We start from the raw sequence: 27,407 nt of genomic DNA, 5'->3' as shown, positions 1-27,407 counted from the left end.
ACTTCCACAGAAAAGAAAGAGCATACCTGATGACTCTCTTTAGACACACTGGCTGCAACTTACTAACTTATCAAACTGCTAAAGCCCCAAGAACGTAGCACTTTGGGGGGGGGGGGGGGGGTGCTGAAGTAGTATTCATGGACACTAGGTCCTGGGAATAGCACTTCCAAAATACTGAAATGGGAAGAATTTCTATTAGTACTCATCTGTTTAGGAAAATAATTCAACCTGAAAAACTGAAAAACAAAAATTCTAATGTAATGGATTTAAGACATTTAAGACAAATGGTTGTTAGTGAATGAAGTAACTCCAAGATATTTATTTTACCCAGCACGAAAACAAATATATATATATATTAGCAAATTAGTGTATTCTTTCCATAATAAAGTGCAATTCACATAGACTCACATAGCATCAAATGTCTAGCAGTATTCAGCAACGTTTTGGGCAAGCACAGTGCCCTTTGTCACTCATGCTGAGTGCCGCCTATTCTTGTCTATGGATTTTTGTATATGTGGGGGTAACACTGCATTTCTCTCTCTCTCTCTCTCTCATGTTTTCATGTAAATATCCTAAATGCATAACTAGACAAGGAGCTGCTTTGTCTCAAAATATTTAGAATAATTCTGCATAATAAAATCATTTTCAAATTAGTTCACTGTATTCTATTTAATTTTTCATTTATATGTGCATTAGAAAGCACACAAGATGGTCCAAACGGCCTTTTATAGTAGTCTACACTAGTCACCAACCAACTCAGGTCCCGTGGGTACCCACACCTCACTAAAATTTATTATTATCTTCTATGTTTTAATTTAAATTAGAGATCATTTTAGTACAGGTCAGCAATTAATACTACAGTAATTTTATGTGATTAGTTAAAAACAGATAATTCTCTGAATATCATTGCTGAGAACATACTATTAATTTTTTTCCTAATAGATTGTGTTGCAGGGGCCTTACTATGTTTACCTCTGGTTACCTCTGGACTGAGCAACTAAAATAGATATAGTAAAGAAATTAAAGGACAGTGGGTTCTCATAGATCTAAATGTAAAAGCATTTTAACAAATTAATATTGTGTGCTGCAAGTGTCTAACAGAGGAATACAAATTAAATGTAATCAGCTTTGATACAATTTTTTTTTACATCTGAAACAGAAGCCACAAGCCATACCTTCAATTCGTTCACAAAGCTTGTGCAAGGCATGCATAGGGCACGCTTCACATAGCTTGATCTGGGTCTTTGCACTCTGTAAGGCAGCAGCAGTGCTGAATGCCTGCTTCAAAGTAAGCATGACTTCCTCCACCTTAAAAAAAAACATAAAACACTGCTGAAATTCCAAATTCCATGAAAAGCAAAGCAAAATACAAGGAGCAGTTCTGTATAAGAGAGAAACTTAAAATACCTTATTGTTAATCACAGATTCTAAGCACATAGAAATATTGTTTACTTTCTAGTTTCCTTTAAATGGAGAATACAATTTACATGTACACAGAACAGTCTCTGTATATGTTTATTTATACATTTTGTAGGAGTTGCCATGTTGCTTAAACTCGCACTTGCGGTCTCCGTTAACACCCTGCTATAACAAACTGCTTATTTCAGATCCTTGCCCTGTTATCTTACAACTGAGCAGAAATGTGTATATAGAAAGGCAGTACAGTACTGAAGGCAAACATTCAACTTTATCTAAAGAGATTGTTACAGTACATGAGCAATACAAATTCCACAGCAAAAGAATGTTGTTATATAAAGTAGGTTAATTAAGGATCCTGCTTGTATATTATCTTCCTGGAACTTTTGAAGAAGTAGGAATGGTAAAAACTAAGTAATCGTTATCAGAAAGGTTTATGTATATACAGCCATGACATTTACAGGACTGCTGCTCAGTGAAAAGAAACATCACATTACTTTCCTTTTATTCTGTATACATGAACTTCTGTGTCAGACTTCCTGCTCTCAGAAAAATCCTTCAGGGCATGGCAGTAGTTTTCTCAGTTTGCTCCTCTCTCCCCCTCCCATTTCTGTTCTCCCCCCCTGCCTATTCTGCTGTAATCTGAGCTAATAGCAGTCAGACCAGCAGCATGGAAGTTACTGAGACCAAGCTAAAATGGCAGCTGCAATCTTAAACAGAAGGAGCTTCTAGGGTGGTATACTTATGTATGGAAACACCTTCTGCGGAGTAAATATAGTGTTCTATTGTGACTAATCTGTTGCCAATAAAATGCCAAAATGGCTTTCCTTCTCCTTTAATATTTCTTAGAGTCAATTTGTGTCTAAATAAATAAGAGATGGAAGTTAATTCAGAAAAAATCAAATTAGTATGATAATTGTAATTTTTGTATAATAGTAAAAGATATACAAAAGCTTTGCCTGCCAAAAACGTTGCACCAGCAGGGTCCATAGTAATACTGCAGGAAAGGTGTATTGGAATAATTATTTTGGGGTTCTGATTCTTTTCCCCTGTTCAGTCCTTACTGACAAGATATGCATACTTTTCAAAACCATATCTGTTTTATAAGGGTCACACTTCCACTCTGGTGGCGATAGCCAGGGAGGAAGAGGCCATCATTCAGGTACTCTCTACACTGCTTCTAACCATTCATGCCCTGGATGAAGGCATTTGCCACTGAAAAGACACAAAATAAACAGTACCCTGGACACACCATACCTCCCAACATTTGAAAAAAGAAAACAGGAACAAAAAGAAATTGTGGAAGGCGAATTTTTTTGACCACACCCATTTTTGTGACCACACCCCTGAAATTCTGGTCTCTCTGCCAAAAGCCTACTTATTTAATCAAGTTTCAGAAACTTTGTATCTTTTTTGGCAATGGTGTAACTAGGGTGCCCGTCCCACCCAAATAGAGGTCTGCTTCCTCTATAGTTACGTAAGTGGCGTTCATTGCAGGAGATCAAAGGGAAAAGTGGGACTTTTCAATAAGAATGCTGTTAAAATCTGGACTGTCCCACGAAAATCGAGACAGCTGGAAGATATGACAAACAACGTGCAGCACCACACCCACAGGACACACAGACACAATTTTGGATGCAATGACAGCCAAGAAAGAGCAGCTCTGGGCAAAGACACAGAACACAGCACAGCCAACTTGTACTATTTCTTAAACAACAGAGCACAGCTACTAAGTAAAGTGACACTGCTACCTCCTGCACAACACAACAGCTATTCTGGACAGAAACGACTCACAACCACCCCCATAATCATATGCAGGTGACTGTCAGTAATCCAAAAGTGAACACTAAGCCCTTCTAAGCTTACAGGAGAGGGCTCTTTAGTGGTATCTGGTTACTGGCACCAGGTTGTTTTGATGTGGCAATTTTTTTTAACTTGCTTTGTAGCAGCAGGCTTAAAAGAACACAGGGACAGTGTCTTCAGGAACTTGAACTTAAAATTTGTATTAATTTAAATTAATCTTTTTATTAAGTGTTCTCATCAGACAAGACTTTTTAAGAAGAAGCCTTGCTTAGTTCGGGTTACTAGACGAGCAGAATGCAATGATCCCAAGGCTTACAGCATATTAAAATGATCATCTTTAAGAGGGGACAATATCTCGGAAAGCTGTACCAATAAAAACACAAAATAACTGTATTGATTACATTTCTTTCTCATGAAAAGCAGACAGTGAACATGTCCTAAGTATGTCCTTCATGTATTCATGGCTCTTGTGCAGTTAATCTCCCATTTAACCTTGGCTCACTAATATCAAGGTTGTCCAAGCTATTTAGAATTGTTAAAAAATATTTATGTATGTGTGTAAAAGATCATTCTTTACACGTGTGCTAGAAATATAAACGAATACCAAAAACTCCCAGGCTAAAAGTTTACTCCTGCTGACTCCTATTTACCCTAGTAAGTGAAAGTGCAGTCAAAAACACATAGGTTGCCTAAATAAATTATTTTTATTATAAATAAAGGTTGTTCTGTCAGAGGCAATTTTTGATCGGTACAGGTACATATATTATTCAGGGTACACCTGGGAATAGAGTTATGAAGTTATAGAGAGGTTTAAAATAAAAATAAAGTGTACAACATACACACTGACAGTTACAATATCAACCATCTGCAATTTCCTTTTTGTAATATAGATATTCACTGATCTTAGGAGACAACGTAAAAGTGAAAAGTAAAATACACAAATGATTTGGTGCTATTCTTTTCTGTTTGTGAAAGGGTTTGTTCATAGGTTTCAGGTTCAATAGGACAATAAAACTCTGTCTATGCTTTTCCAGGATCCCTGTTGCTCCCATGAGGATGAGAACTTATAAGAATACACCTTCAAAGCCTGTTTTCTATTCAGAAGGCCCAGACTGGCAATCTGTGGATTCTGGCAAATGCCAGAGAGACTGCTGTAAGATGCCACAGACAGTCACTATTTTTTGGGCTGGCAGGGGCTCTGTGTACCTGAAATGCCAGGGCCTATTTTGAATACCAGTCCGGACCACCTATTCGGTTCCCCAGAGTATGCTTGAGCTGTGCCAAATGGTGCACACATGCATCCAAGCCCTATTTGGGACCATAGCCTAAGAGCAGTGGAACTAAAAGGTAAGCAGGGTGGAATGAGAGACCATTAAAACACTGGGCAATCATGGCAAAGAGTAAAGCCCTATTCATCTACTATATAGAATGTTTTATCCAATAGGCTGTAGTTAAGTGCAGAAGGCATTTGCAGGTGGTGTATTCTTACATGGTGCAATTCTGACATGCTCTTGACCACAAAAGTCCTCTATAAGAAGTGAAACCAAAGTTCAACAAACCTTTGGAACATAAATCTTAGTGATAAATAGAACTGCACACCAGACTTGAAAAGTCTAGAAGGTAGTTTATATAACCTTATAAAGCTTTAATAAAAGTGTGCAATAGAATGGGTTTTTTCAACACGGTACAGAACAGCCTGGGGCACCTAAAAAACAGTCACTAACTTAACTGCCTCCACTTTGCAATGGTGGTTTGCCTGTACCCTGTGTCATATTCATAAAAATACCTTGGGCAAGTGGGTTGCCTTTGTGCCAAATGGAAACAAATCAGACAGGTGCAAAAACAGCATACATTATATCAAACTCTTTGCAAATAGGTATGAATGTAATTTATTTTTGACTAGGATCCTATGTGAAATAACATTCCAGTATTTCAGAGGTTTCTTGGTAACAGCTCCGATACCTGTAACAGATACTGTAACATATTATATAATATTACTTACCAATGCTTCAGATGCACACTGAAAAACATAACAAATGTACTGATTTATCCCAGGCTCCACACATTCACGGCAGACCAACCCAAAATGATCAATGTGTTTAATACCCTGGGTGGGGAAAAACACAGTATTACTTGACATGGTATCTCCTGGAACAGGTATAAACAGAACAAATACACATATCACTGTTTTGTAACAATCAGTGTAATTTCTAAAAGCAATTGTGTTTCAAATCACTGCAACACCAGTGATTTCTGCCCACAAAAGTGGCATTCTGAAAAGTAGCACTATGGAAAACAAATGATTGTTATTCAGTTTATCAGTACTCATATTTGCATACTTAAAATCAACACTATAGCACATAGAGCTACTTGTCTTGACTACAAAACACCAGAACACCCTGCCATAGATAATACTAAGAACCGTCTCTGCTAAAACACATGTAGAAACAGTTATCAGTACTGGAAGCTGCCTACAAGTAGCTCCATGGGGGTCATTTATAAAATTTGTGCAGAGCAGAATTATTCACACAGTGCACATAACTGCCCTGCCTGTGTTTATATTTATAAAGCTGGACAAGACTGGTGCATTAAAGGAGAAGGCTGGGGTAGCTGCAGCGCTTCCTTCTTCCGTCTTCACGAGCGCGCGCATGCGCAGTAGAGTGAAAAGCCGAACTTTAACAGAGCTTTTCACTCTACTGCGCATGCGCCTATTGTGTAGTCGCAGCGAAACGAAGCCGGAAGGAGGAAGCGCTCCAGGTACCCCGGGCTGGTGCTGTTTTCTCCTAACAGGGGCACCAGTCCGGGATACAAGGTAAGCGATTAAAGTCACTTGGGGGTGCCTAACATTTTAGCACCCCCAAGTGACATAGCCTTTCCTTCTCCTTTAAATGTACAAATATTTTTATTTGCAATGCAAAAGATTTTTATTTGCAAATTGCGAATATGTATACGCATACTCTGCGTCTGAATCTTACCACAACTATGGTGGCGAAAAAAGGTTTGCTAAAGAGATTTAAAATTATATTTGCAAAGTGAAAATTGGTGCTATATTCAGGCACAAAAAACACGCAAAGCGTGCCACAATCTCATTTGCAAATTTGTGTGTGCAATTCACATTTTACTGTGATTCACAAAACAAAGGAAAAATGGGCACAGAATTTAGAGGAAAACATGCACAAAATAACAATTTGGCCCTGCAATGTAAAAATCGTCATCGTCTCGTCCTCTTGTAGCAATGCTCTGGATCAACAAGAACAGAAATAAACAGATTGAGAATCAGAAATTCCTTTTCAGTTTTCACACAAGCACTTGGACCTTTTTCCTCAAAAAAAATAACATTTATTTTTAACTTCATCATTACAGTAAGGTAATATGCAGGATAGTCACATGGACCACCGGCTCCGTAGTGCTACTTCTATTTTATTATAACAAGGTTTTATTATCCTACAGGTCAGAGCCCAAAAATTGGTCCCCATGCTGTTCAGGGTGGGTCACCTAAGAATTCTTTATATGCAGTGAAATTTCTTTTTTTTCTCCAACAGACTACAATATTTTATAGAGGGAGGTTAACTGATTCTAAATCAATTCTTAGTCAGATTAGCCAAATCCTAGAAATATGCTGGGTCCCCTGAGAAAAAAAAGATTGCACATAATTAAATAAAAAGCAGTTGGTCCTGAATGAGTTGTAAGGAAGAGTGAATTAGTTTATTTAAGTGGCTTTGATCATGGGGCTTGCTAAGTTTTAATGAGCTGTTGTTATAAAGTTATTTGTCAATAGTTATAATGTTTATGGGTCTGTAAAACTGTAGCCATTCCACCACATTATGCAGCTTGCTTGTCCCATGTGCTTTTTTATTATGCCATGTAATTAGGATATTATAGCTTGCTATTTAAGGCAAGCAATAACAAATCTGGCAACTTACATTAAACACACCTTTGGTGGATGAATTGACCTGTAAAGACAATGCATTTATATCTCTATTCTATAAGCTGTTCTGCACATAAGTCACATAAGAAGTTTGGGGTAACCAGGAAACTTTCAACTGGGGGCAGTCGAAAGCATGAATGGCAGAAAGGCATTTTAAATATAACACCTGTTATATTTTGCCCCCAAAAAAAGCTTTTTTTAGAACTAAAGTTTTGACTTCTACACTCAGTCTGTGGTTCATTGTTTTCCATTCACATTTACATTATATTGTAATCATTACTGTACAAGTATGTGTAAAAAATATTAGTAAATACAGATATGATTATTAAAGATCTTCAATATCTGCTCCCTTTGTATGTGCAAATGCATGGAAAGAGGCTCAATTTTTCATGTTGCTGTTTCATAACAGTTCATAGTTATGAACCACATTTTAGATAAATTACCATTATTATTTATTACATCAGATCACCAGTTAAACCATGTACTTAAAGGCATTGTTGACTTTCCAACATTTTTTTTCAGATCATTTGTTTTCAGATAACACTGGAAATAGATACTTTTTTCAACATAGTATTATTAAGCCTTTTTCAATTACAGAAGTTTAATGTTTGATTTTTTTCAACATCTTGTCTCCCTAGATAAGTTAGTTGAATATTTTTTTTATCTTTGGCGCTGCTGAGCATAAAAATAAAGTTTTATTAAAAGGTATCTATAGCCAAATAAAAATTATTCCTTCACCTGAGGTATGGGAAAATAGAGCCTGCACTCCAGTCGTCGAAAACAATAGTTTTTTTTCTTTCTGTAAATATCCCGGCCCTTAGCACAAGACAACCCCCCACACTGGGAAGGAACTCCTGGTCAGATGGCCATGTTGGGATAACTCTCTATTGTTATGAGCATATGTGCAGTGTCAAAGCCATGCACATATTGAGCAGGCCAGGATACTTATTATGCACATGTGGTGAACTGAACATAGCACTGACACCTTCTGGTGCGGGTGTCTTAGAGCCTGCAGGGGGCATTTTTTAAAGAAAGCCATTGCTCCCCCAAGTGCAATTTGGGCTCTATTATCCCGCAGCTCTGGTGGGGGAAACACATTTCTGACACTAGGTGCCCTTTAAAGTCAGCTGTTAAAATTGATACAATAGTAATAATAGCTACCATTCCCTAAATGCTAGTGAGAAATTTAACACTGAAGGTAGCAAACTGCAACAGTTTAGAGTCTGCAAATGGATTACTGAGCCACTAGACTGAAACACCAGAGAAAGGAACATTAAAGTTTCAATCTTAGAAAAATGGTTAAAAATATAAAGCAACTGAAAAAAAAACAGTATTTCTGGAGTACTATCTGAAACCAGCTGAACTGAAAAAAAAACAACCCTTTTAAAAACCTCTCCTTAAAAATGGTTAAATTAAGTACCTGAGAACATGATGATATATCTTTGAAATTCTTCTCAAGCTCCACGGTTTTAGTATCAGGGCTTATGAGATTGATTTCAAAACGTCCAACCTGCAAAAAAAGAGTAAATGCACCAAGTGGAGCATGCTTATTATAATATTTTTTATCTATAGGTAGATAGGCAAACTGTAAAAACATCATTTGCTGTCATTAAGTCTTTCGTATTCAATTAATAGTTAATATTAGGTCTATATTGCCCCCCCCTGTACAAAATATATCATCAATATAGTGATGTCGCTGGACCAACAACTCTAATCCCAATGAATCTGTGTATTTTATGACTAAATTTGAAAAGCTGAAGGCTTAGTGGTGAAAACCACTAAACACATCTAAAGCCATTGGAAAGTAAATTGCATCAAGAGACTACTTGCCAGTTTGAACACAGCAATTCCTGTTATGAATAATTAAAAACATTTTTTCCCCAACAAAAAATTTCCACAGATGATGTGAATCTGACTGCAGGCAGACCTCCTTCTAAGCAACTGAAATGTTTTGTTCTGCCGAGAAAAGTTAGGAAATATTTGAATGCAGCCAGTTACAGTAGTTATAGATTCTCATTTTTATATTTTCTCATTCACCAGCTGTTTAGTTTTAGAAATGATAAAAATGAAAATAAAAGGCAAGCAGGTTAATAGACTGCAGCTCCAGCAGTGCTAAATTCCATCACTTAAATAAACATTTCCTTCAAGCCATCTAGTTTTGGACCCTACAAATAGTGACACCTAGGGGCAGATTTATCAAAATGTGAGTTTAGAGCTTAATACATAAACACTTACCCACGCTCTATTCATTCCTATGGGATTTTTAAAAGCATATTTATCAGTGGGTGAAAGTTAGAACTCACTTTGATAAATACACTTCTAAAAATCCAATAGGAAGAATGGAGCATGGATGAGTTTGTATGTATTAAGCTCTAAACTTACATTTTGATAAATCCCCTTAGTGTTAAATGGCTAAATAACCAATATTCCAAACAGAGACAAGCAGAAAAGGGGGCTAAAATAAATGAAAACCCTACAATTGTTAAAGGGGAAGTTCATACTTTGAAATTACTTTGAGTATTAAAGCAATACTGACACTAAGACAATTACCAGGCATATGTCGAGCAATATTAGAAACGTAAGCAAAGGCTAGAGTACTGTACTGTACTCCAGCCTATGGAAGGATCTCACTGCTCTCTCTGCTACAGGAACTGCTGGGCTGTGGGCTGAGAAGGGGACAGTTTTCAATAGAAAGTAATCCATGTGCCCATTTTGGTGCCCACGTATCTAATAACACTAACAGTTTGTATTCATTTTCATAGGAACATGTCATGATCATCATCTTCATAATTTATTTACAGTATATGGCGCTAGCAAATTACAATAATTTATAACCAAGAGGGATCTTACAATTTAACAAACAAAGGTTTAAAGAATAAGCTCTAGGCCCAAACAATCAAAATAGCCCAATATCGTCCACCATAGGTGCCGTGTATGGCTACCTTTACTTGCATCTGAGCTATGGTAAGGGTGTTTTTTGTCATTGTTTCACAGATGAATACACGATTTGGCAAATTTTGGATGTGTGGTGTAAAAGACAAATGGAAGTCTAAAACAATTCCTAGGCAGCATATCTGTGTGGTTGATTGAAAGGTGATATTGTTGACACTGAATGAAACCAGAGGGACGGGGAAGATGTTGAAGGAAATATAATGAATTCTCTTTCAGAAAGATTTTGTTTAAGGTGGCGCTGTGACATCCACAAGGAGATAGCAGACTGTAACTTGGGAAAGGACAGGAGGAGACATGCCAGTATCACTTTAGGTTGAAATATGCGACAAATGGCCCTGCTTGTAAGTACCTTACAAGGACCAAACATTAAGTGGCTTCAATTTTACGGTTTATCTCATGAAATAACAAAAGAACAGATTTTTTACGACTAACACAATAGGCAAAAAGTATGTTCAGCACAGGCCCAATAAATTACACACTGTTGAAAAGGGGGTGTACTGCCCCTCTGGTCTAATGTTAATTAGACAATTTTCCTACAATATGATATAGGTATATGACATAAACTTATAGATCTCCCACTATCATTAATTGCACATCATAAAAAATTTAGTATCAGCCTATCTAATACTTGGGTAACAAAGCAGCATTAATATTTGAGCAGTCGCCATCCAAACTCTTAGGATCATATTTTGAACACCTGTGTCAGTACTTATACATTGCTGTGCCATGGTACTAGGGTCAAGGTAGCAAAATAAATGTCACGGCTTTCTAGATCCATGGCAAGCATCCTTTTTAAGGAGAAGGAAAGTTAAAAACTAAGTAAGCTTTATCAGAAAGGTCAATGTAAATACAGCCATAAGCACTCACTAAAACGCTGTATCCCCTATCAAAAGAAACACAGAATTTATTTTCTTCTTTTGTGTGTATATGGGCTTCTGTGTCAGACTTCCTTCTCTCAGTAAAATCCTTTAGGGCACAGCATGAGTCTGGGAAGCAAAATATACTGTACTCACAGGTGTTAGTATCACCTATACATGCATTCATGTACACATGCATAATACCTGAAAGAGCATTGTTCTATTCTTCTCTGAATCAGTGGGTTGAACATGGCTTGGGGCACTTGCATGCCTTCTTCTTGGCTGTATTTTATTATCCTGGGCTCTTTTGTGAATTGTAACACTACTGCACCGAGTTCTAAATTCTTGCTGATCCTCAAAGCCAGAGTCTTCTAAAATCCTCTCAGGAAATGTTACTCGTGAACCAATCAGATTGCTTTGACTGCCAACTGTAAACATCCCTGAATGATGCTCAGAAGAAGGGATGAAATTATTTTCAGAGTCCTGCTCCAGAAACATATCAGAAGGGGAACCTGGGACATCGATTTCTGCTAAAGAAAAATCAGTGCTGCATTCTGCGCTCTGCTGTTCATTTAATGACTTTAGACGCTGGCGTTCATGTTGGCTGAATTTCTCAATACAGTCATCAACAAGGGTAGATGGTGCTTTTTTATTTGCAATTACTACTTTCCCACAGTATAACACTTCAAACTTCTGTGAATTATAAAAGGCATCTTCACTATCTCTGCAAGGCTTGGAATCTTCTTTCAGTGCAACTTTGGAGACTTGACGTATGCTGCTGATGATATCAGAAACCTGAGGGGAAAAATCATAAATATTTTACAAAATGTAATACTATGTACTACTACTGATTGATAGGCTCTAGTATATCTCAATAAGAAACACCTCCAAGGGTCCTAAGATTGCACACAGGCTCCCCCCACAGATGTTTGCTTAGCCCACTGCTGTTCACTCTGCAGACAGTGCTGCCCAGTACAGTTCAAATCATCACATCATTATAAGTTTGTAGATAACAAAACAGTGGTGGGTCGCATCAGAAACAACTGAGTCTGCATACAGAGAAGAAATAATAATCTGGTGGACTGGTGTCAGAATTATCCGACTCTAAATGTCGACTAAAGAGATGGTTGTTGACTTAAAAAACAAACCCTGCTGCTCACTTCTCACTGTACAATAACAGCTCCACTGTTGCGGTAGTCAACAGTGTGAAGTTTCTAGAAGGGCACATGACAGACAACCTCTCCTGGACCTACCAGCACCTCCATCACCAAGAAAGCTCAACAACATTTATACTTTCTATGAAAGTGAAAGGTCAGCCTTCTACCTCCCATTCTCACATCATTCTATTGAGGTGCCATTGAGAATGTTCTCTGTAGCTACATCATACTCTGGTTTGGAAATTGCACTGCCACTAAACACTGTCCACTGTCCTTACAGCGTATAGTGAAGGCAGCAGAAAAGATCAACGGAGATCCTCTCCCACCAATTTCCCAATTCTATTGGAAACACATTATAAGCCTTGTTAACAGCATAACAGAGGTCATCCATGTCACGCACTGTTCATCCTCTTGCTGGATGGATGTAAGAAGGTTCCGCATCTTTCAAACTAGAAATTCTAGAGAATGCAAAAGCTCCTTCTACCAAGCAATTTGACCATGCTGTCATAAAAGGACTCTGTTTCTGAAGTTCACTTCATTCCTAACTGCACTAAAACAGCTTATTCTTTGATTCTTATGGTAATACACCAATATTTTGATATGCTGTATAATGGCATATACTTTGTATTGACAATAAAAAAGTCTCTTGAATAAGAAACCTTCTCAGTCTCAGGTGGCATACTATGGTTGATAGAGAAGGAATATTAGGCAGGCAGAGGAAATAATAGATCCTAAATTACTTCATGCAAAGCAAAGTACATGCCATCTCATAAAAATGTGTCAATGTATATGTACAGTTTGAAAAAGTGACAGAGCAAACAATTGTGTAGTTTCATTAATGTATTCCCTATGTCACTGTGTCAAAACAAACATTAACAAGTATTTCCTTGGCGTTGAGGAAAAGAACGGTTAGGTACTTCGCACCCAATGCCTTCCTTTTCTGCTCTGCCAAAGAGCTATCATTTTCTGTACACGTGTTTGTGGGAGCTTTGCAGCCACGTACATACCTATATGCCCTCACTGAAGCTTGCACTCACACAGCAGTTTTTATTTTTATTCTATGATACCCTTTGTATCTACTTTTTTTTTTTCAATATTTATTTATTCATTTTCAACAAATATATTACAATGTAAAAGTGAAAGAAAAAAAAAAAAAGAAATTAAGTACAAAAGAAAAATTTATAGATCATTATATATAAGTATGTATATGAAGTATATGGGATATATACCCTACCTAAAATGTACAAATTATATAGAGTATATTAAGTACTTAACATATTTAAAGGACAATGAAAGGTTAATATAAATTAAAAGTAAGTCTAAAGGCATTCTTTTTAAGTACTTACTGCATATCTAAATTCCCAAATCCCTGCTTGCTTCTCTGAGATATGGTGCTGGAAGCCTACAGCAGTGTGAAGACTACAGTGACATCACTGATATCTCTCTGTCCTTCCTGTAGCTGCCAGCGGCAGCCTTCCTATTCTCTGAGCATGTGTGTAACTTGATCCTGTCTCCTGTTCTGAGCTACACATGCCCACCAGCCAATCAGAAGCGGATCTGGCAGAGGGGAGGGGGGGAGGGAATGAAACACATGTGCAGTATGAAGCAAGGAGGGAAAGGAAGGGAGAATACCTTTTTAGAGATGGCAGCCTGTTCTAGAAAATGTGAAGTAAGTGTGACTGAGTAAACATTTGATTAGGTGAGCCAAAAGTGTGGCGTTTTTACTAAACAATAGGAGGACTATTGGGCAGTATGCTTTTTAAATTTGACTTGTATTCTCCTTTAAAGCATATGGGGTAGTCGCCTACGATTATGTTTTAGCATCCTTCAGTCTTGCCTCATCAGCATGGGCACTTTCTCTCCCCTACACCACTTTATCCAAGGAGACCACTGGATAGTAAATTTATGTTCCACATTATTTAGTCTAGCTGCCATTTGCTTGTAGTCAAAATTCGAATACATTTCTACCATCAGTTGCTTTACATCTGGAATTTGGGGCCATCTCCAATTCCTCACTATCAAAGCTCGAGCTGCAAAAATTATCTGATAGACCACTGTAGCCCACTTATGCAAAACACCTGCATCAATAATCCCCAATAGGGCTAGAGCTGGCGTAATTTGGTACATCCCATCTGTGAAATCCACCATAATTCCATTTACTACTTCTGTCCGAACCTATATATACCTGAGCATTCCCACCACAGATGAAAGGCAGTACCTACTTGATAACACATTCACCAACATTTATTGGATTCACATGGATATATTCTATGCATCCCATCCGGGGACAGATACCATCCATACAAAATTTTCCTAGCTGTCTTAAAATGATTTAAACATCTTGTATATGTGTGCAGATATGTATGCAGATGTTGAAAAAAATAACAGCGCAAAAACTTCTGCAATTTATCTTCTCGAATGCTAGCGTACTTGAGAAAAAAATATCGCAACAGAGTTTTTTTTGGTGAATTTCGAGGATGTTTTCTTTAATAAATACAAACTATTTGTGGTTCTTAGCAATATCCTCAAGAATATTCGCATTTGCGTTTTTTCACTGCATTCTTTCTTGCTTTTTAATAGGGACTCTATTAATGTATTTACTAATTATTAGTCTATTCATATTTAGAGGTAGTTTAATTCATTTATTTGTTTTACCCTAGTCTGTAAGTATAATTCTACATAAATAGATTCTGCATTCTTCACCTAGGCAGCGCAAAATGTGAAAACCAACAGCAAAGAATACTCTGTTAAAATAAGCTGAAAAATGGAAAATATCATTGTGCAAGTAATTCTAATGCATTAAAGAAACTCTCTCAGTACTGTCACTCTCCTGAATAAAAACTCTAATACCTCGCAGCAAATTGCCTCTTAAGGTGGCCATACACTGGCCCAAACTGGAGCTAACCCAGCAGGGTAGGATTTGGCCAGCGAAGCCTTAACCAGTTCTCTGCCAGCGTTTGCTCAGAAGGGCACACATTTAAATGTACAGAGTACACACTAAACACAATTAGCTACAAACTGAAATTTTACACCTACAATCAAGTAAGGCTATCATGCGTAGTAGGAAGGGGTAGATCACTCTGTTTTCGAATAATTAAATAGCTTTGTATCTCAAATGTCTGTTTCAAACCTACAATCATTACCTCCTTCGATTTCTTTGTTCTCCACTTCACCTTGAGCTTTTCCAACCGCACCCTCATTGTTCCAGCCACAGATGACAAAACTGTACTACCCTTGATTGCAGTTTACTTCACTTTTAGATAATGTAACCTTGCATGTATTATTCCGATTCTGTTCGTTACAATTTCTAAGTTAGTTTTGTGTTTAAGAACCTTATCATGTTAAAGATAAAGATTTCGTAATTTGTCACATAAGCATTCCACACATATCTAATTATACACTGCCTCTTATAAGCACCCTTTCCATTTATGGCTGCAAGGACATAAGTGATACAATGGTGCTCAAACTGGTACATGGTAGCTTAATGAGCTGCACTACCATGGAATGGAGTGCCCCAGCTGTTGCACAAATAATTTAAAAAAGGGGGGGCCGTTGTTGGAATGCTCTAAGGCTATGGAAAATAAACATAGATATATAACAAAAGTTCAATGCATGCCAAATTTACTACAAGCATACAAAACAGAGAGAGTACTGATCAATGCACAGACAGATTCAATCTAGATTAACAATGTATCAGCAAAAATGATTTTATACCTCAAATGAAACCTTTAATTAATAACGCTTGTGCTAATAGTGAGAAACAAACATATTAAGGAACATCTCATGTTCGGAGTCTGAACCTATTGTAATATTGAGGCGATTCTTGATGTGTCATGAGCATTCACAGATAACTGTTACTAAACGGCCCACATGCATTCTTATGAAAATAATTCCAAGTGCCCAACATACTTCTAAGCTTGAATTGCCCTAATTAAATATTGCTGATCTTGCCTTATTCCTAAGGAATTTTATGGTGTTTATTTAAAGCTAGCCAAGAATCCGGCATGGGAGTCAAAGCAATATAATTAGTGATAATGCAAATTTTTTCTTGAGAGGAAAGCAAGAGCAGCTCCTTAAACAGTCTGCAACAATCCTTGAATATGTTGTCATGTCCCAACAGAAATACCATTTTATAAACAAAGTTAACATGCATAATGGCAATCACATTTAATGGGAGGATATTAGCAGAAGAAAAAAACATGTTTGGGGAATATAGTATGATAGTATGTAAAATGGGAGAGTTAGCAGGCAATGCTTAAACCAGCTCATAACAATGTAACATGCAGCATCAACTATTACCAAATTTACAGCAGAGATCAATAACTTTTTTTGGAGATAGAAAAATAACATACAAGGATTTCCACAAATACTGAGTTAGGATGATCTGAATTACCCATGCATGCAAGCCCTGATGGGTAGGTCAGCTGCTATGTGTCATTGCTTTTCTGTCAATATTATCTTTTTCAAAACACATTGCCTCTGTCAAATAGGGGTATACGTGGCTAGAGTTATTTGCCTGCATTGATTTTATAATGGCTTATAATGCAAGAGACATTATAGAGCAAGACGCTAGAATATTACCAGTAATATGATTGCACCCTTTAATATAATTTGCCCAAAGTTAGAAGCCAGCGGAAATCCCTTTTCAATGCAAAAGAAGCCCAACAGCTTACAACTGCTAACTGTAACCTCATTATTTTCATTACGGCTATGTAATGAAAGACTTAGCTCAATGTCCTCCTCTTTGTTCAGGAGAATTTTGCCTTGTAATTATCATTGCCTGATGGAGGCATTTCTAACTACAAACCCCCATTATGAATAATCCATAGGGCTCACTGATTCTCAAACACAGCCATTAGGATTACTGTTTAGCTACAGTGGGTAAGCCGGCACACAACTAGGTCTTTGAAATACATTCATGTGTATACAAAAATATATTTATACACTATTTTATTTTGAGTGTATAATAAGTGTATAACATACTGCATAGTGTTCAACATTTTGATCCTAATTAGGGCCTTTATCAAGGATCCTTATGAGGACCAAAGCCTTTATATGGTCATGGAATGGCTTAGTGACTTATAAAATCCTTTTATATATATTTTACAATAAGTAGTACATCCTTCACTATTACTTCCAGGGGGAAAATAAAATGCAAAACATACTACTAATTTTCATTACTCTTTGAGGAATTATGCCCCAAATCTTCCTGTGCATTGTCCTAAACAAAGGATAGAGGCTGTTGTGAATTTTATAAGTATGCCTGTATAATACACAAGAACCACGAATATCCATGACTTGCTGAGACTTGTGTATTATTATTTCATATACAATATACTGATATACTGTTCCAGTGGAGAATGAGCAACAAAAAAGTAGCCATTTCTAGTCTAATAGGTAATTAGGTAGCATTAAAATGCATTTTTTTCCGCACCCTCTTCTCCAATTTTCATGAATCAATTTGGTAGTTTATTAGTAATTCCAATCTATAATCTACCAATGAGTAACAAGTACACACTTGACAGCAGGAGCAGACATATTATCAACCGCTCTGGTTCGAGAGATCTTAATCTTGCTTGCATTTACTTGGATCAAAAAAGAAAAATACCGCACAAGGTGTATTAAAAAAAAAAACTGAGCAAGGTAGAGAAATAAATGCAAGAAAATATAAGTGAAATTAATATCTCTTGAACGCAAGCAAGGATTGTCCCAAGCAATGATTTTTCTGTTCATTAACATAAACAAAAGTATCACTGGATGTGTGTGTAAATAAGGGGGGTTTTTCCGTAATTCGGGTCTCCTACCTTAAGTCTACAAAAAAATTATTTAAACTAAATAAACCCAATAGGATTGTTTTGCCTCCAATTAGGGTTCATTATATCTTTTAGTAGTTAGAATCAAGTACAAGGCACTGTTTTGTTATTACAGATAAAAAGGAAATTGTTTTTAAAAATGTGAATAATTTGATCACAACAGAAGATGGCCATTCCGTAATTTGGAACTTTCTGGATAATGGGTTTCCGGATAAGGGGTCCGATACCTGTACACCCTTTCATAAAGAATGTGCTGCTTCAGAACTGTGACCAGCCTGTCACAAGTGAATAAGTATAGGTTCCTTACTACTTACCCACACTTCGCACAAAAAATTTGAGTTTAATTTTTGCCAATAATGGGGATTCAGGGAATATGATGCATTAGGAGTTATGTAATAAAAGGCACTAAGTTTTCCCAGGAGCAGTAACCTATAGCAACCAACCAGCAGGCAGATTTTACTAGTTACCTTTTTAAAAGTCAACAGCTTATTGGCTGCTATGGGTTACTACTACTGGGCAAAGTTAGTGCCTTTTATTACATATGGGAGTTTAAATTTAACCTACAGATAAAAAAATTATGAATGTGTGTGCATTATTCTCTCTCTTTATCCAACAGTCATCTCAAGGTAGCACTAATATGATTTTAGGTAAAATGAGCCCTAGCTAGCAAACTCCAGCTAGCTGGCAAGCTAACCATTTTAGAATTCCCAGTGAGGTAATTGTTTCTGTACAAAGACACAGAGCATCTAATGGAAAAGAAGTAATTACATTTGCTTTATCTTCAGCATGACACAATGACATCAGCTCATGCGATTAAGGTACAAAGAGCATCTTCCTTCAAGCATTACCTCTCCATCAATGTTTGCAGTTTATGTGTGATAATATTATGTAAAATAATTTTTCTAAGTGTTTTTCTAAAGGCACAATATCACCAACACCCTAAGTTGTTAAAATCCATCACAGCAACACACCTAGATATGTTGAACAACTAATATGCTATTTTTCTTTTAAAATAACATCATTAAACATAATTATAAAGAGTAAATTTTAATGCAATTGTCAAGTAGCAGTCAGCATTTCTAAATGACAATCAACTGGTAAGTAAGTTCATGTTCAGGAAACTGCCGTAAAAGTGAATGAGGGCAAATTTGAGTAATTTGTTAAAAGTGAATACGGTAATTGTTGTGGGAACAAAATACTTGAAATAGCTAAACTGCTGCCTTGCAGAGCTGGAGTTCCTAGGTTTGATTCCGACTATCTGCAAGGATACATAGAGGAAGGTTAATTGGCTCCTGGTAAAACCGACCCTAGTGTATGTCAATGTGATAGGTAGCTTAGACATCAAGATCTGCTGGGGCAGGGACTGATATAAAAGAGATATAAACTCTGTAAAGCAAAGCAGAATATGTCAAATACAAAATTATACAATTATTAACTACCCATTATGACAGTATCAACCACTAACCAAAATGATCAGCTTTGCATTTGGCCTTCAGACACAAAACACTCCCCTCTGGCAGTTTCTTTGCGCAATCATGTAATTTAAGTTATTTAACCGATGTGGTTTATATTGTGGCTAATGATGCAGCATTTTTTACATTTTGCACAAACAGTATAAAAAACAACTAGAGACAACATTGGTATGGTTGCAAGGGCATGTCATATAGACAATGTATAAAAAATGTTAACACAAGCCTTTTCTTGCCCATATACATATTTTAACTTATCCATGGGTAAAACTGGATACAGTGCTTATTTCAGCAGAGCCAAACAGTATAGGTGGCTAAGTACAGAGCCCTGCTAGTTCTTATAAATGGCCTACTTCTGTAATAGCTAAAGTAGTTTGTTTTTAATATGTATAAGAACAAGTAATTATTTCAAGAGACTCTCTTACTTTACTTCATGTATAAGGGAATGTAAACAGATAAGAATTTATTTCAGTTTTTGACATAAATGAAAGACAATACTTTAATAAAATAAAAAAAATTAAAAAAAAAAAAGGATCATTTCCACCTCTGGCTTACACCATGCCTGCCTGCCGGAATGTTATCACAGTAATTAGCAAAGGCAAGTGGCTTGATCGGCACTGGTTTGTACAGGAATAACACACTAGCACAAAAGAGACTATGATTTGGCCTTGAGGAGGAAAAAAAATAAACATATTCCAATGAAATAGTCAGAATGACCTTGAAATAGAGTTGGTCAGAGACAAATGGTGAAAACAAAACAGACTGGGATATTTATAACAGAGGTCATGCACAGGAAACCTCGAACTCTACAGAAAACGTTTACCAAGATCAGAAGATAATGTTTCCTTAAACAAGGAGAGAAAAAACGATTTGGTTGTGAAACACATAGACATAGGTAGTTGCTTACTCACTTTATGATCACATTTAGATCTATGGAAGATAGTTCAGAAGGGAAAACAAACACTTGCACAGACACATAGCCAAGATAAACACGTGCAGCAGCAACAATAACCAGAGGTACAGAGAAAGGCGCAATTTAGGTTCTCCCTGATGAAAAATAAATAATGATATCAATTACTTTCTCCTGCAGGCCTGAGTTCAAGAATCAGTTCTCGCTGAATTAAAGAAAAGCCTTAAAAACTGTAGTTCGGAATCATTTGACAGTCAAAGGCTGAACATAACAGTAAAAAAGCTGTGATGCAAACAGTACCTGAAGTATTTCTCCCTTCAGTTTTGATAAATAATTTTATGAGATCACTGGGGGTCTATTCATTTTAATGTGTGAGAGAATTATAATGGGAAAAAACTTCCACCAGGTTTGCGTACAGTATGTAACAATATATATTAAGAATGTACAGTACTATGGTTTAGCCTATAGGGGTCATAAAAGACCTCTAAAGTACTATGCAATATCCAAATATGCACCCATTTTTTTTTTTTTGCATTTCATTTCAGAGCACAGAGGCCTGCAGCAACCCCCATGAATAGAGTGCTGTCTGAGTTCAGCAATGCTCCATTCAACAGGGGTGGGCAGGGGGAGGCAAATAGGCACTCCCTTCCTGTGCCCTAACCTGTGTGCCATTTAGACACATGCAAGTTAGACAGCATAAGAAGAAACAGGCCGTAACAGGGCCCGTGTTCTTACCCCCAGCCACAGGCGGTAAGGCCAGTGCTAACAAAAACTCTCTCATGCTGCACACCTCGCAATAGATTTTTTTTTTTATCTAGCACAAGGTGCACAAAACAGTCATTCCGCTTTCATTCTTGCCTACAGGGGTCATACATTAGCCCTTAAATCCTACTGGCACTGCTGAGGCTGAGCAGTGATGGAAATGAGTGCAGTTTATGTTTATGTGAATGCAGTTTTTGTTGCACTACCATTTAAAATAAACACATCCAAACTGAAGACAGAAGTTTGAGGTAGTCAATGTATGGTATGCAACTCACACTGTGCACACACTGTTGATGTTATATAACTGTAGAAACACATGCTATTAAATAAAAAAGGGCACCTTGCACATCTCTGCTCCTATACATATAACCTCTAATTATCTGCTCCACATAGCCACAGGGTATAACCCAGAGTGAAGCAACTGCAAGTGAGAAATATATAAGTTGCCCACACCAAGGTGCAGGTTTGCGTAACAGAGGGTGACATGATACTGGCCTAGAAGACATGCTGGCCTTAGAAGCTTTTGGCAGTAGCCCAGACAGCACTTCTTTGCAGTCCCACCTTGAGTTACTGTTTGTACTCACAAACCCTACAAGAGTATCAGAACTATCTGCCCTCATACATTCCACTCATTTCACGAGAAACAAAAGTAAGAAACCTACCTGGACTATATAAGTAATGTACTGGCTTGGATTATCAAAATGGAGCTCCAGCAAGCTGCCATAGCTTTATATCGGGCCAGAGTAAGGGTTATTGGACCTTTTTGTTCTTAAAACGCAGGGGCAGGATGAGCCAACAAGATGCCCTAGGCAACCCATCCACCCCTGCCCGCGCAAGAGGCGGGGGCAACGACGATGACAAGGGCCCACAGTAGGCAAGAGAGGTATCTGCCTGGCATCCCATCGTTGCCCATTGCGCCAGGTGCTTCTTCTGCCTACCCCTTGTTCTGGCCCTGTTGAAACGGCAGGGCTTATTTTAAATCTCAGTCAAACCTGAGGCAGATAATGAAACTTGTATTGTAATAAAATATAACAAAACTTTTTCAACACTTGTGGACAGCAATGGTCTAAATTTATTCTTCTGACACTTAGGAAAGAGTTTTGACAAATTTATGCATTATTCAAAGATAACTGAGTCAGCGGCAGCTCTACTGATGCCCATGGCTCAGCACCTAGCTGCTAAAGGTAAAACACAACATAAACATCTGATTTGTTTACATGGTATACTGCCCAATGACCCTCAATAGCTATTCAAATGCAAATTATAGTTAAAGTAGGATATTTAAATGAAATCATACAGATGCCATGTCTGTGTGCAGCTACATTTATACTAGTACAGGTATAAGACCTGTTATCCAGAATGCTCGGGACCTGGGGAATTTTTGTAATTTGGATCGTTATACATTAAGTCTATTAAAAAAATCATTTTAACATTAATTAAACCCAACAGGATTGTTTTGCCTCCAATAAAGATTAATTATACCTTCCTTAGGATCAAGTACAGGGTCCTGTTTTATTATTACAGCGAAAAGGAAAATCATTTTGGAAATAAAATTTGATAAAAATGGGAGTCTACAAGAGATGGCCCTGCCTAATTCTGGGTTTTCTGGATAAAGGGTTTCCAGATAACAGATCCCATATGTGTGTATGTATTAAATTACAGCATTCCAAAACTTGCACTGCTTAACAGGACCTGACTGTATGTTCCCAGCCAGCCTAAATTATTGCCATTGAAATGAAAACTACTTCTGTCTGTGTCACTGCTGTAATTGCTGCTTGCACTTTGCCTACAAATTGCATTGCCTTGCAGTTGCTTAGCTTCAGTCTTCACCAGGTAATAGGAAACTCTTATAAAAGCCTTGGCAGCTGCTGTTATGTCTATATTTCAAGGAGGCTGTATGAAGTGGATCAAACAGTCCATTCTCCTTTATTTCAAAATTCACTGGCATTCTTCAGACATGGGCAACAATCCCAGATAGCACTTTCATGCAAATTCTGTGACATGTAGTACAAGGACACACAGAAAAAAACTGTTTATTTATAGGGATATAATTTTGGCATTAAAAAAAAAAAATTATATTGATGGAAATTTTTCCTCTAAGGTCATGTACAAACAGACATTTTAGCTGTATTTCCCTAAGCTGGATATATCATGCATTCCACCACAGGGAACCCAATAAAAAATGCAAGCCTGCATTTCCTATTGGGCTGTACACACTGGGGTGCAGGAAAGTTGTGTTCTACCAGCATTTTGGTACTTGCTTGTGCCCCAGAAAAAAGGCCTGCATTTTGAACAAAAGATACACTAAAGGAAACACAGGAAAAAATGCTGGTGTGTAATGTAAGGCCTTAACTATTAGTTTTCTTGTGTTACTGCACCCAGTAGATGCTGCTTTAAGTCAAACAACATGATCCTTTTAAGACACAATATATTTTTTGGCCACACCCCTAATTCACCATAGCAACACTATTTCCAGTTAAGAACATCATGCACCTAATAGCCCTAAACCCCACACCCTCTCCAGCCTGCTTCCCAGGACTGTTCAAAGAAAATCTGAACTGTAAGGTTTAGAATTGAACCTGTAAGGTTCTTAAACATTCTATGAAAATTCTGATAGAATTTTAGATTAAGGTTAAGATTCATGGTCAACTTATTATGCAACATTTGTGCTTGTAATTAACAATTTTCTGACTGTAATATTAAAAGTGAATTTCATTTAAATGAACCTTTAGGGGCCAATTTATTTATATATATATATATATACACACACACATATATACACACACACATATACACACACACATATACACACACACATATACACACACACACAAAAACATCACTGGAGATCACAGGTCTGGGGATCCACTTAAAAGAATGAGCACACTGTCTTGTGTTTTTATATATTAAATATATCAGTCCACTTAAGAATTCTCAAGCAGAGTTATGATAGAAGCCTAGGATACCATAGGAACCTTTCTCAGATTTTTCTTAAACTGGATAAACAAACTATTACATGGAACAAAAAATAAAAAGTAAAAAATAAAAGTGACACAGTTGAAAAACACATACCAATTAAATCCTAATAAATAAAAAAGACAAGTAGAAAAGGTGTTTCATTTATTATAAAACACTTTGGGCAGATTTATCAAAATGTGAAATTAGAGCTCAACACAGAAAAAACAAAGAAACTTATTCAAAGGCACACAACATGGCAAAGAGGAAGACTAAAACACGCACCGATTAACACTTAACTGATGTGCATAAACTTCATATGATTTTAGTGAGTACTACATACTGACAACTTTATATTAGGATATACTTTTTTATCAAGCTTTCCTTGTCCTATTTCTGTCATAATTATATAGTATTATATATTATACAGTATTTATGAGCTTAGTTGCTCTTCTTTGGAGATGATCTATTTCAATAAAAATATCTTCTGAACACTGGACAGCAAAGCTAGTATACTGAATTCTGCCTGCATATTAATCATTGGTAAAATGAAACAGATTAATGAAGGAATTTGATTTTTTTTAACATTAGTTAATAAAACCATGCTAGGCATTTGTTCACATTGTAATTCAGTTATATGAGAGCAGGTAACCAAGACATGGAAAGAATGCATCACTTACTGCATGCAAGGGGTTTTATTGTAAAGAAAATGATTTGCAAAGTTTGAACAGTCCTATGGTTTATAAAAAGATTAACAGTGTAACCTGTCAGAGTCAATTACAAACATCTGCAGAAAGTAGTCTGCAATAATCATATTGATATTTTCTGCCCATAATGTTACACCCCTGCCGACTATACAGACAGGTTGACCTTTCCAGCAATTGAGAAACAGAAAGAATTGTCCACGTTTAGTTGGAAAACACAAAAGTTGGATCCTGGACAAATAAATAGTTTTTATACAGTCTGCAAACGCTGATGTAAACATAAAAATAAGCATAGCTGTTGCCTGATACTGCTGAAGTATGCAAGTTACACATTCAAAGCCATACTAAGCAAAGCATCAGTAAATGCATTAATGGCCTGTGCTAACACTATACCCACAGTAGATTACATAAGTCATGTGTAAAAGCCTCCCATACATTATACAACACCCAGCTTGTAAAATCATTGGTGCTAACATAGTTCATCCTATAATTGACAGTTTTTCCTGAAAACAAGCAGACAGTCCAGATATGCTGAAAAACACCTGTATGAGAGAAGTGCCTAAAAATTATTAGTGCTTTAAAAGTTATACGTAGATGTAATTGCTATAAAAAACAGCATTTGCTGAACTCCTGGCTGTTACTTTTTAAACAATGTTGCAAATACCAGGCTCCTCCAGCAAGTCAGGTCTGTAAAATCTGCTGCCTTGTGTTACATTGTTTCCAATGCCAGAGCCACCAGGGCAGAGAATAGAAAGGCCAGGCAGACATTGCTTTTAATAGCAGTTATATATACAAATAACTAAAAAAAAAAAAAAACATTACAAATATGTAATGAATGTATATTGTAAAGTTGCTTAGAATTAAGTTTTCTTTCATGAGCCAAAAAAATGATTTTGGGGGTTGACATGTCCTTTAATGATTTGGTTACATAATCTTTGACAAGAATAAAAATCAACAGCTTTATCTGCCAGCAAATGATGATAAATTAGCATCTTGCTACAGTATGGTCCAAGAGTCCCAGTTTTATTTTCAGCACAGCAGATTAACAAAGTGTGCCTGCACAAACCATTGTAACCACAGATATTTCAGATGCTGAAAGAAAGGAAGTGTTAAGCACATCAAAGTGAATACATACATAGAGGCTCCTGTAAAGTCACAATATGATCAAAGGAAACCCACACTCACTTGTGCAACTTGCATTAAAGGCCCTCACATATAATATTGTTTATGTCATCATGTGATTGTTTACTGCTGCCAAATGTACTGTGAAAAATCAACCATATGCAAAAACTTATCAATTGCACATACTCTATGGAAACATATTATGCTACTAACATATAACCGAAAGCCTAGAAAAATAACTGCTGCTTTGATCAGCTTGATTACTTCCACTTGCACTTAGCATTCAATTAACCCCACGAATACAACTAAATGTACTGATACTAGCCAGAGTTTAGGGCTTTTGCTTTTTGTTTAAACTATGAGCTTCTTGTGAAAAGGATTAAACTTGTCAGTGGATATATAAAGCATGACAAATAGAGTAGAAAACATGTAACTTGCGCTGCTCTACAGGTCTGGAGATATAGGAACACAATGGCTCCCTGCCACTAAATTTGCCCCTGGAACCTCCATATTTCAGCCTCCTGCTGGTGACAACTCCAGACAGGCACAGGATACAATGGCCCTGAGCACAATGACTAGGAACGGACCCACCCACAAACTACGGAGAGCCACACAGCTTCATTTTACTGGCATGAATTTTTCAAGTCATGGGGCAGCAGTATCACTGGCCTGGTCCAGTTAGCTCTATGCATAATGTGCACAAATTTAAGCTTAATATTTTGTCAGGCTTCAGTATTAAAGTGTAATCTGCGTGCAGTATTGTTTATGAAATCCTTACAATGTACAAACAGCACCAATTTTATTGGATAATTGTTGGGCTCTGTGTTTAAATAGCGTAACTTTAGACATGTTTGACCAAACCTAAATGTTACATCAAGCTATTTTATATGCAACAGTACAAGCCATTCTATTATAAATTAAGTACTTTTCTGTAAATTGTAGTAGAACAACAGTGGTTCCTGCATTGAGCCAGTATTAAAATGCAAAGCAGCAAAAATACATTCTGTTCTTACTTTTCGAAAATGTATATGCATCTATATTTTTATTTATATAGCTCTACTTGTGTACGCAGGACTGTACAGCAGAACAATACTTTGCTAGAACAAACATGGGTAAATACAATGAAAAAAGTTTAAAAAAAGTTTAATTCAAAATTAAATGCTTGGTGATAAGGAGGTCATTGCTCTGTAGAGCTTGCAATCTAAGTGGATGGATAATTTACAGACACAAATAGGAGGATAGTAAGTGCTGCAGTTAGAAGTAGTTATCACTGCACTCCAAGTGGCAGAACCGAGTCAGATGTTATACCAGTGCTGCAAGAGGTAGCCTGTGAGTTTATTTTTAAGGGAAGTGAGCTCTTACCAGACTATATTTTTACTATCATCATTTTTTTTTGCTGGCAACAAAGATTATTCCGAGACTTGCCCCCTACAGAAAATGTGATACTGTAAACACAAACCATTCTCCCAAAAAAGACAGGCATGGGTATGCAATAACACTAGTGCCAAAACAAGCTACACCAGCTGCTGTTTATTTAACTTCTAGTCAGATTGCTGTCT

General features: G+C 36.9%; 1 protein-coding gene across 3 annotated transcripts in view; it reads right to left on the bottom strand.

The window, feature by feature from the left end:
* tbc1d4 (TBC1 domain family member 4) overlaps positions 1 to 27,407 on the bottom strand; it is a 77,599-nt gene that overhangs the window by 29,585 nt on the left and 20,607 nt on the right. For all 3 annotated transcript variants that reach the window (XM_031897106.1, XM_002931938.5, XM_004911830.4), the window contains 4 exons: positions 11,161 to 11,751; positions 8,568 to 8,657; positions 5,222 to 5,326; positions 1,176 to 1,308 (listed from right to left, as the gene is read on the bottom strand). In XM_031897106.1, the coding sequence (XP_031752966.1) occupies positions 1,176 to 1,308; positions 5,222 to 5,326; positions 8,568 to 8,657; positions 11,161 to 11,751 (919 nt within the window). The remainder of the gene's footprint in view (positions 1 to 1,175; positions 1,309 to 5,221; positions 5,327 to 8,567; positions 8,658 to 11,160; positions 11,752 to 27,407) is intronic.

Source organism: Xenopus tropicalis, chromosome 2, assembly GCF_000004195.4.
Source record: "Xenopus tropicalis strain Nigerian chromosome 2, UCB_Xtro_10.0, whole genome shotgun sequence".
Lineage (NCBI taxonomy): Eukaryota > Metazoa > Chordata > Amphibia > Anura > Pipidae > Xenopus > Xenopus tropicalis.
The sequence above is the reverse complement of the archived record's forward strand: the minus strand, read 5'-3'. Positions and strand labels throughout refer to the sequence as shown.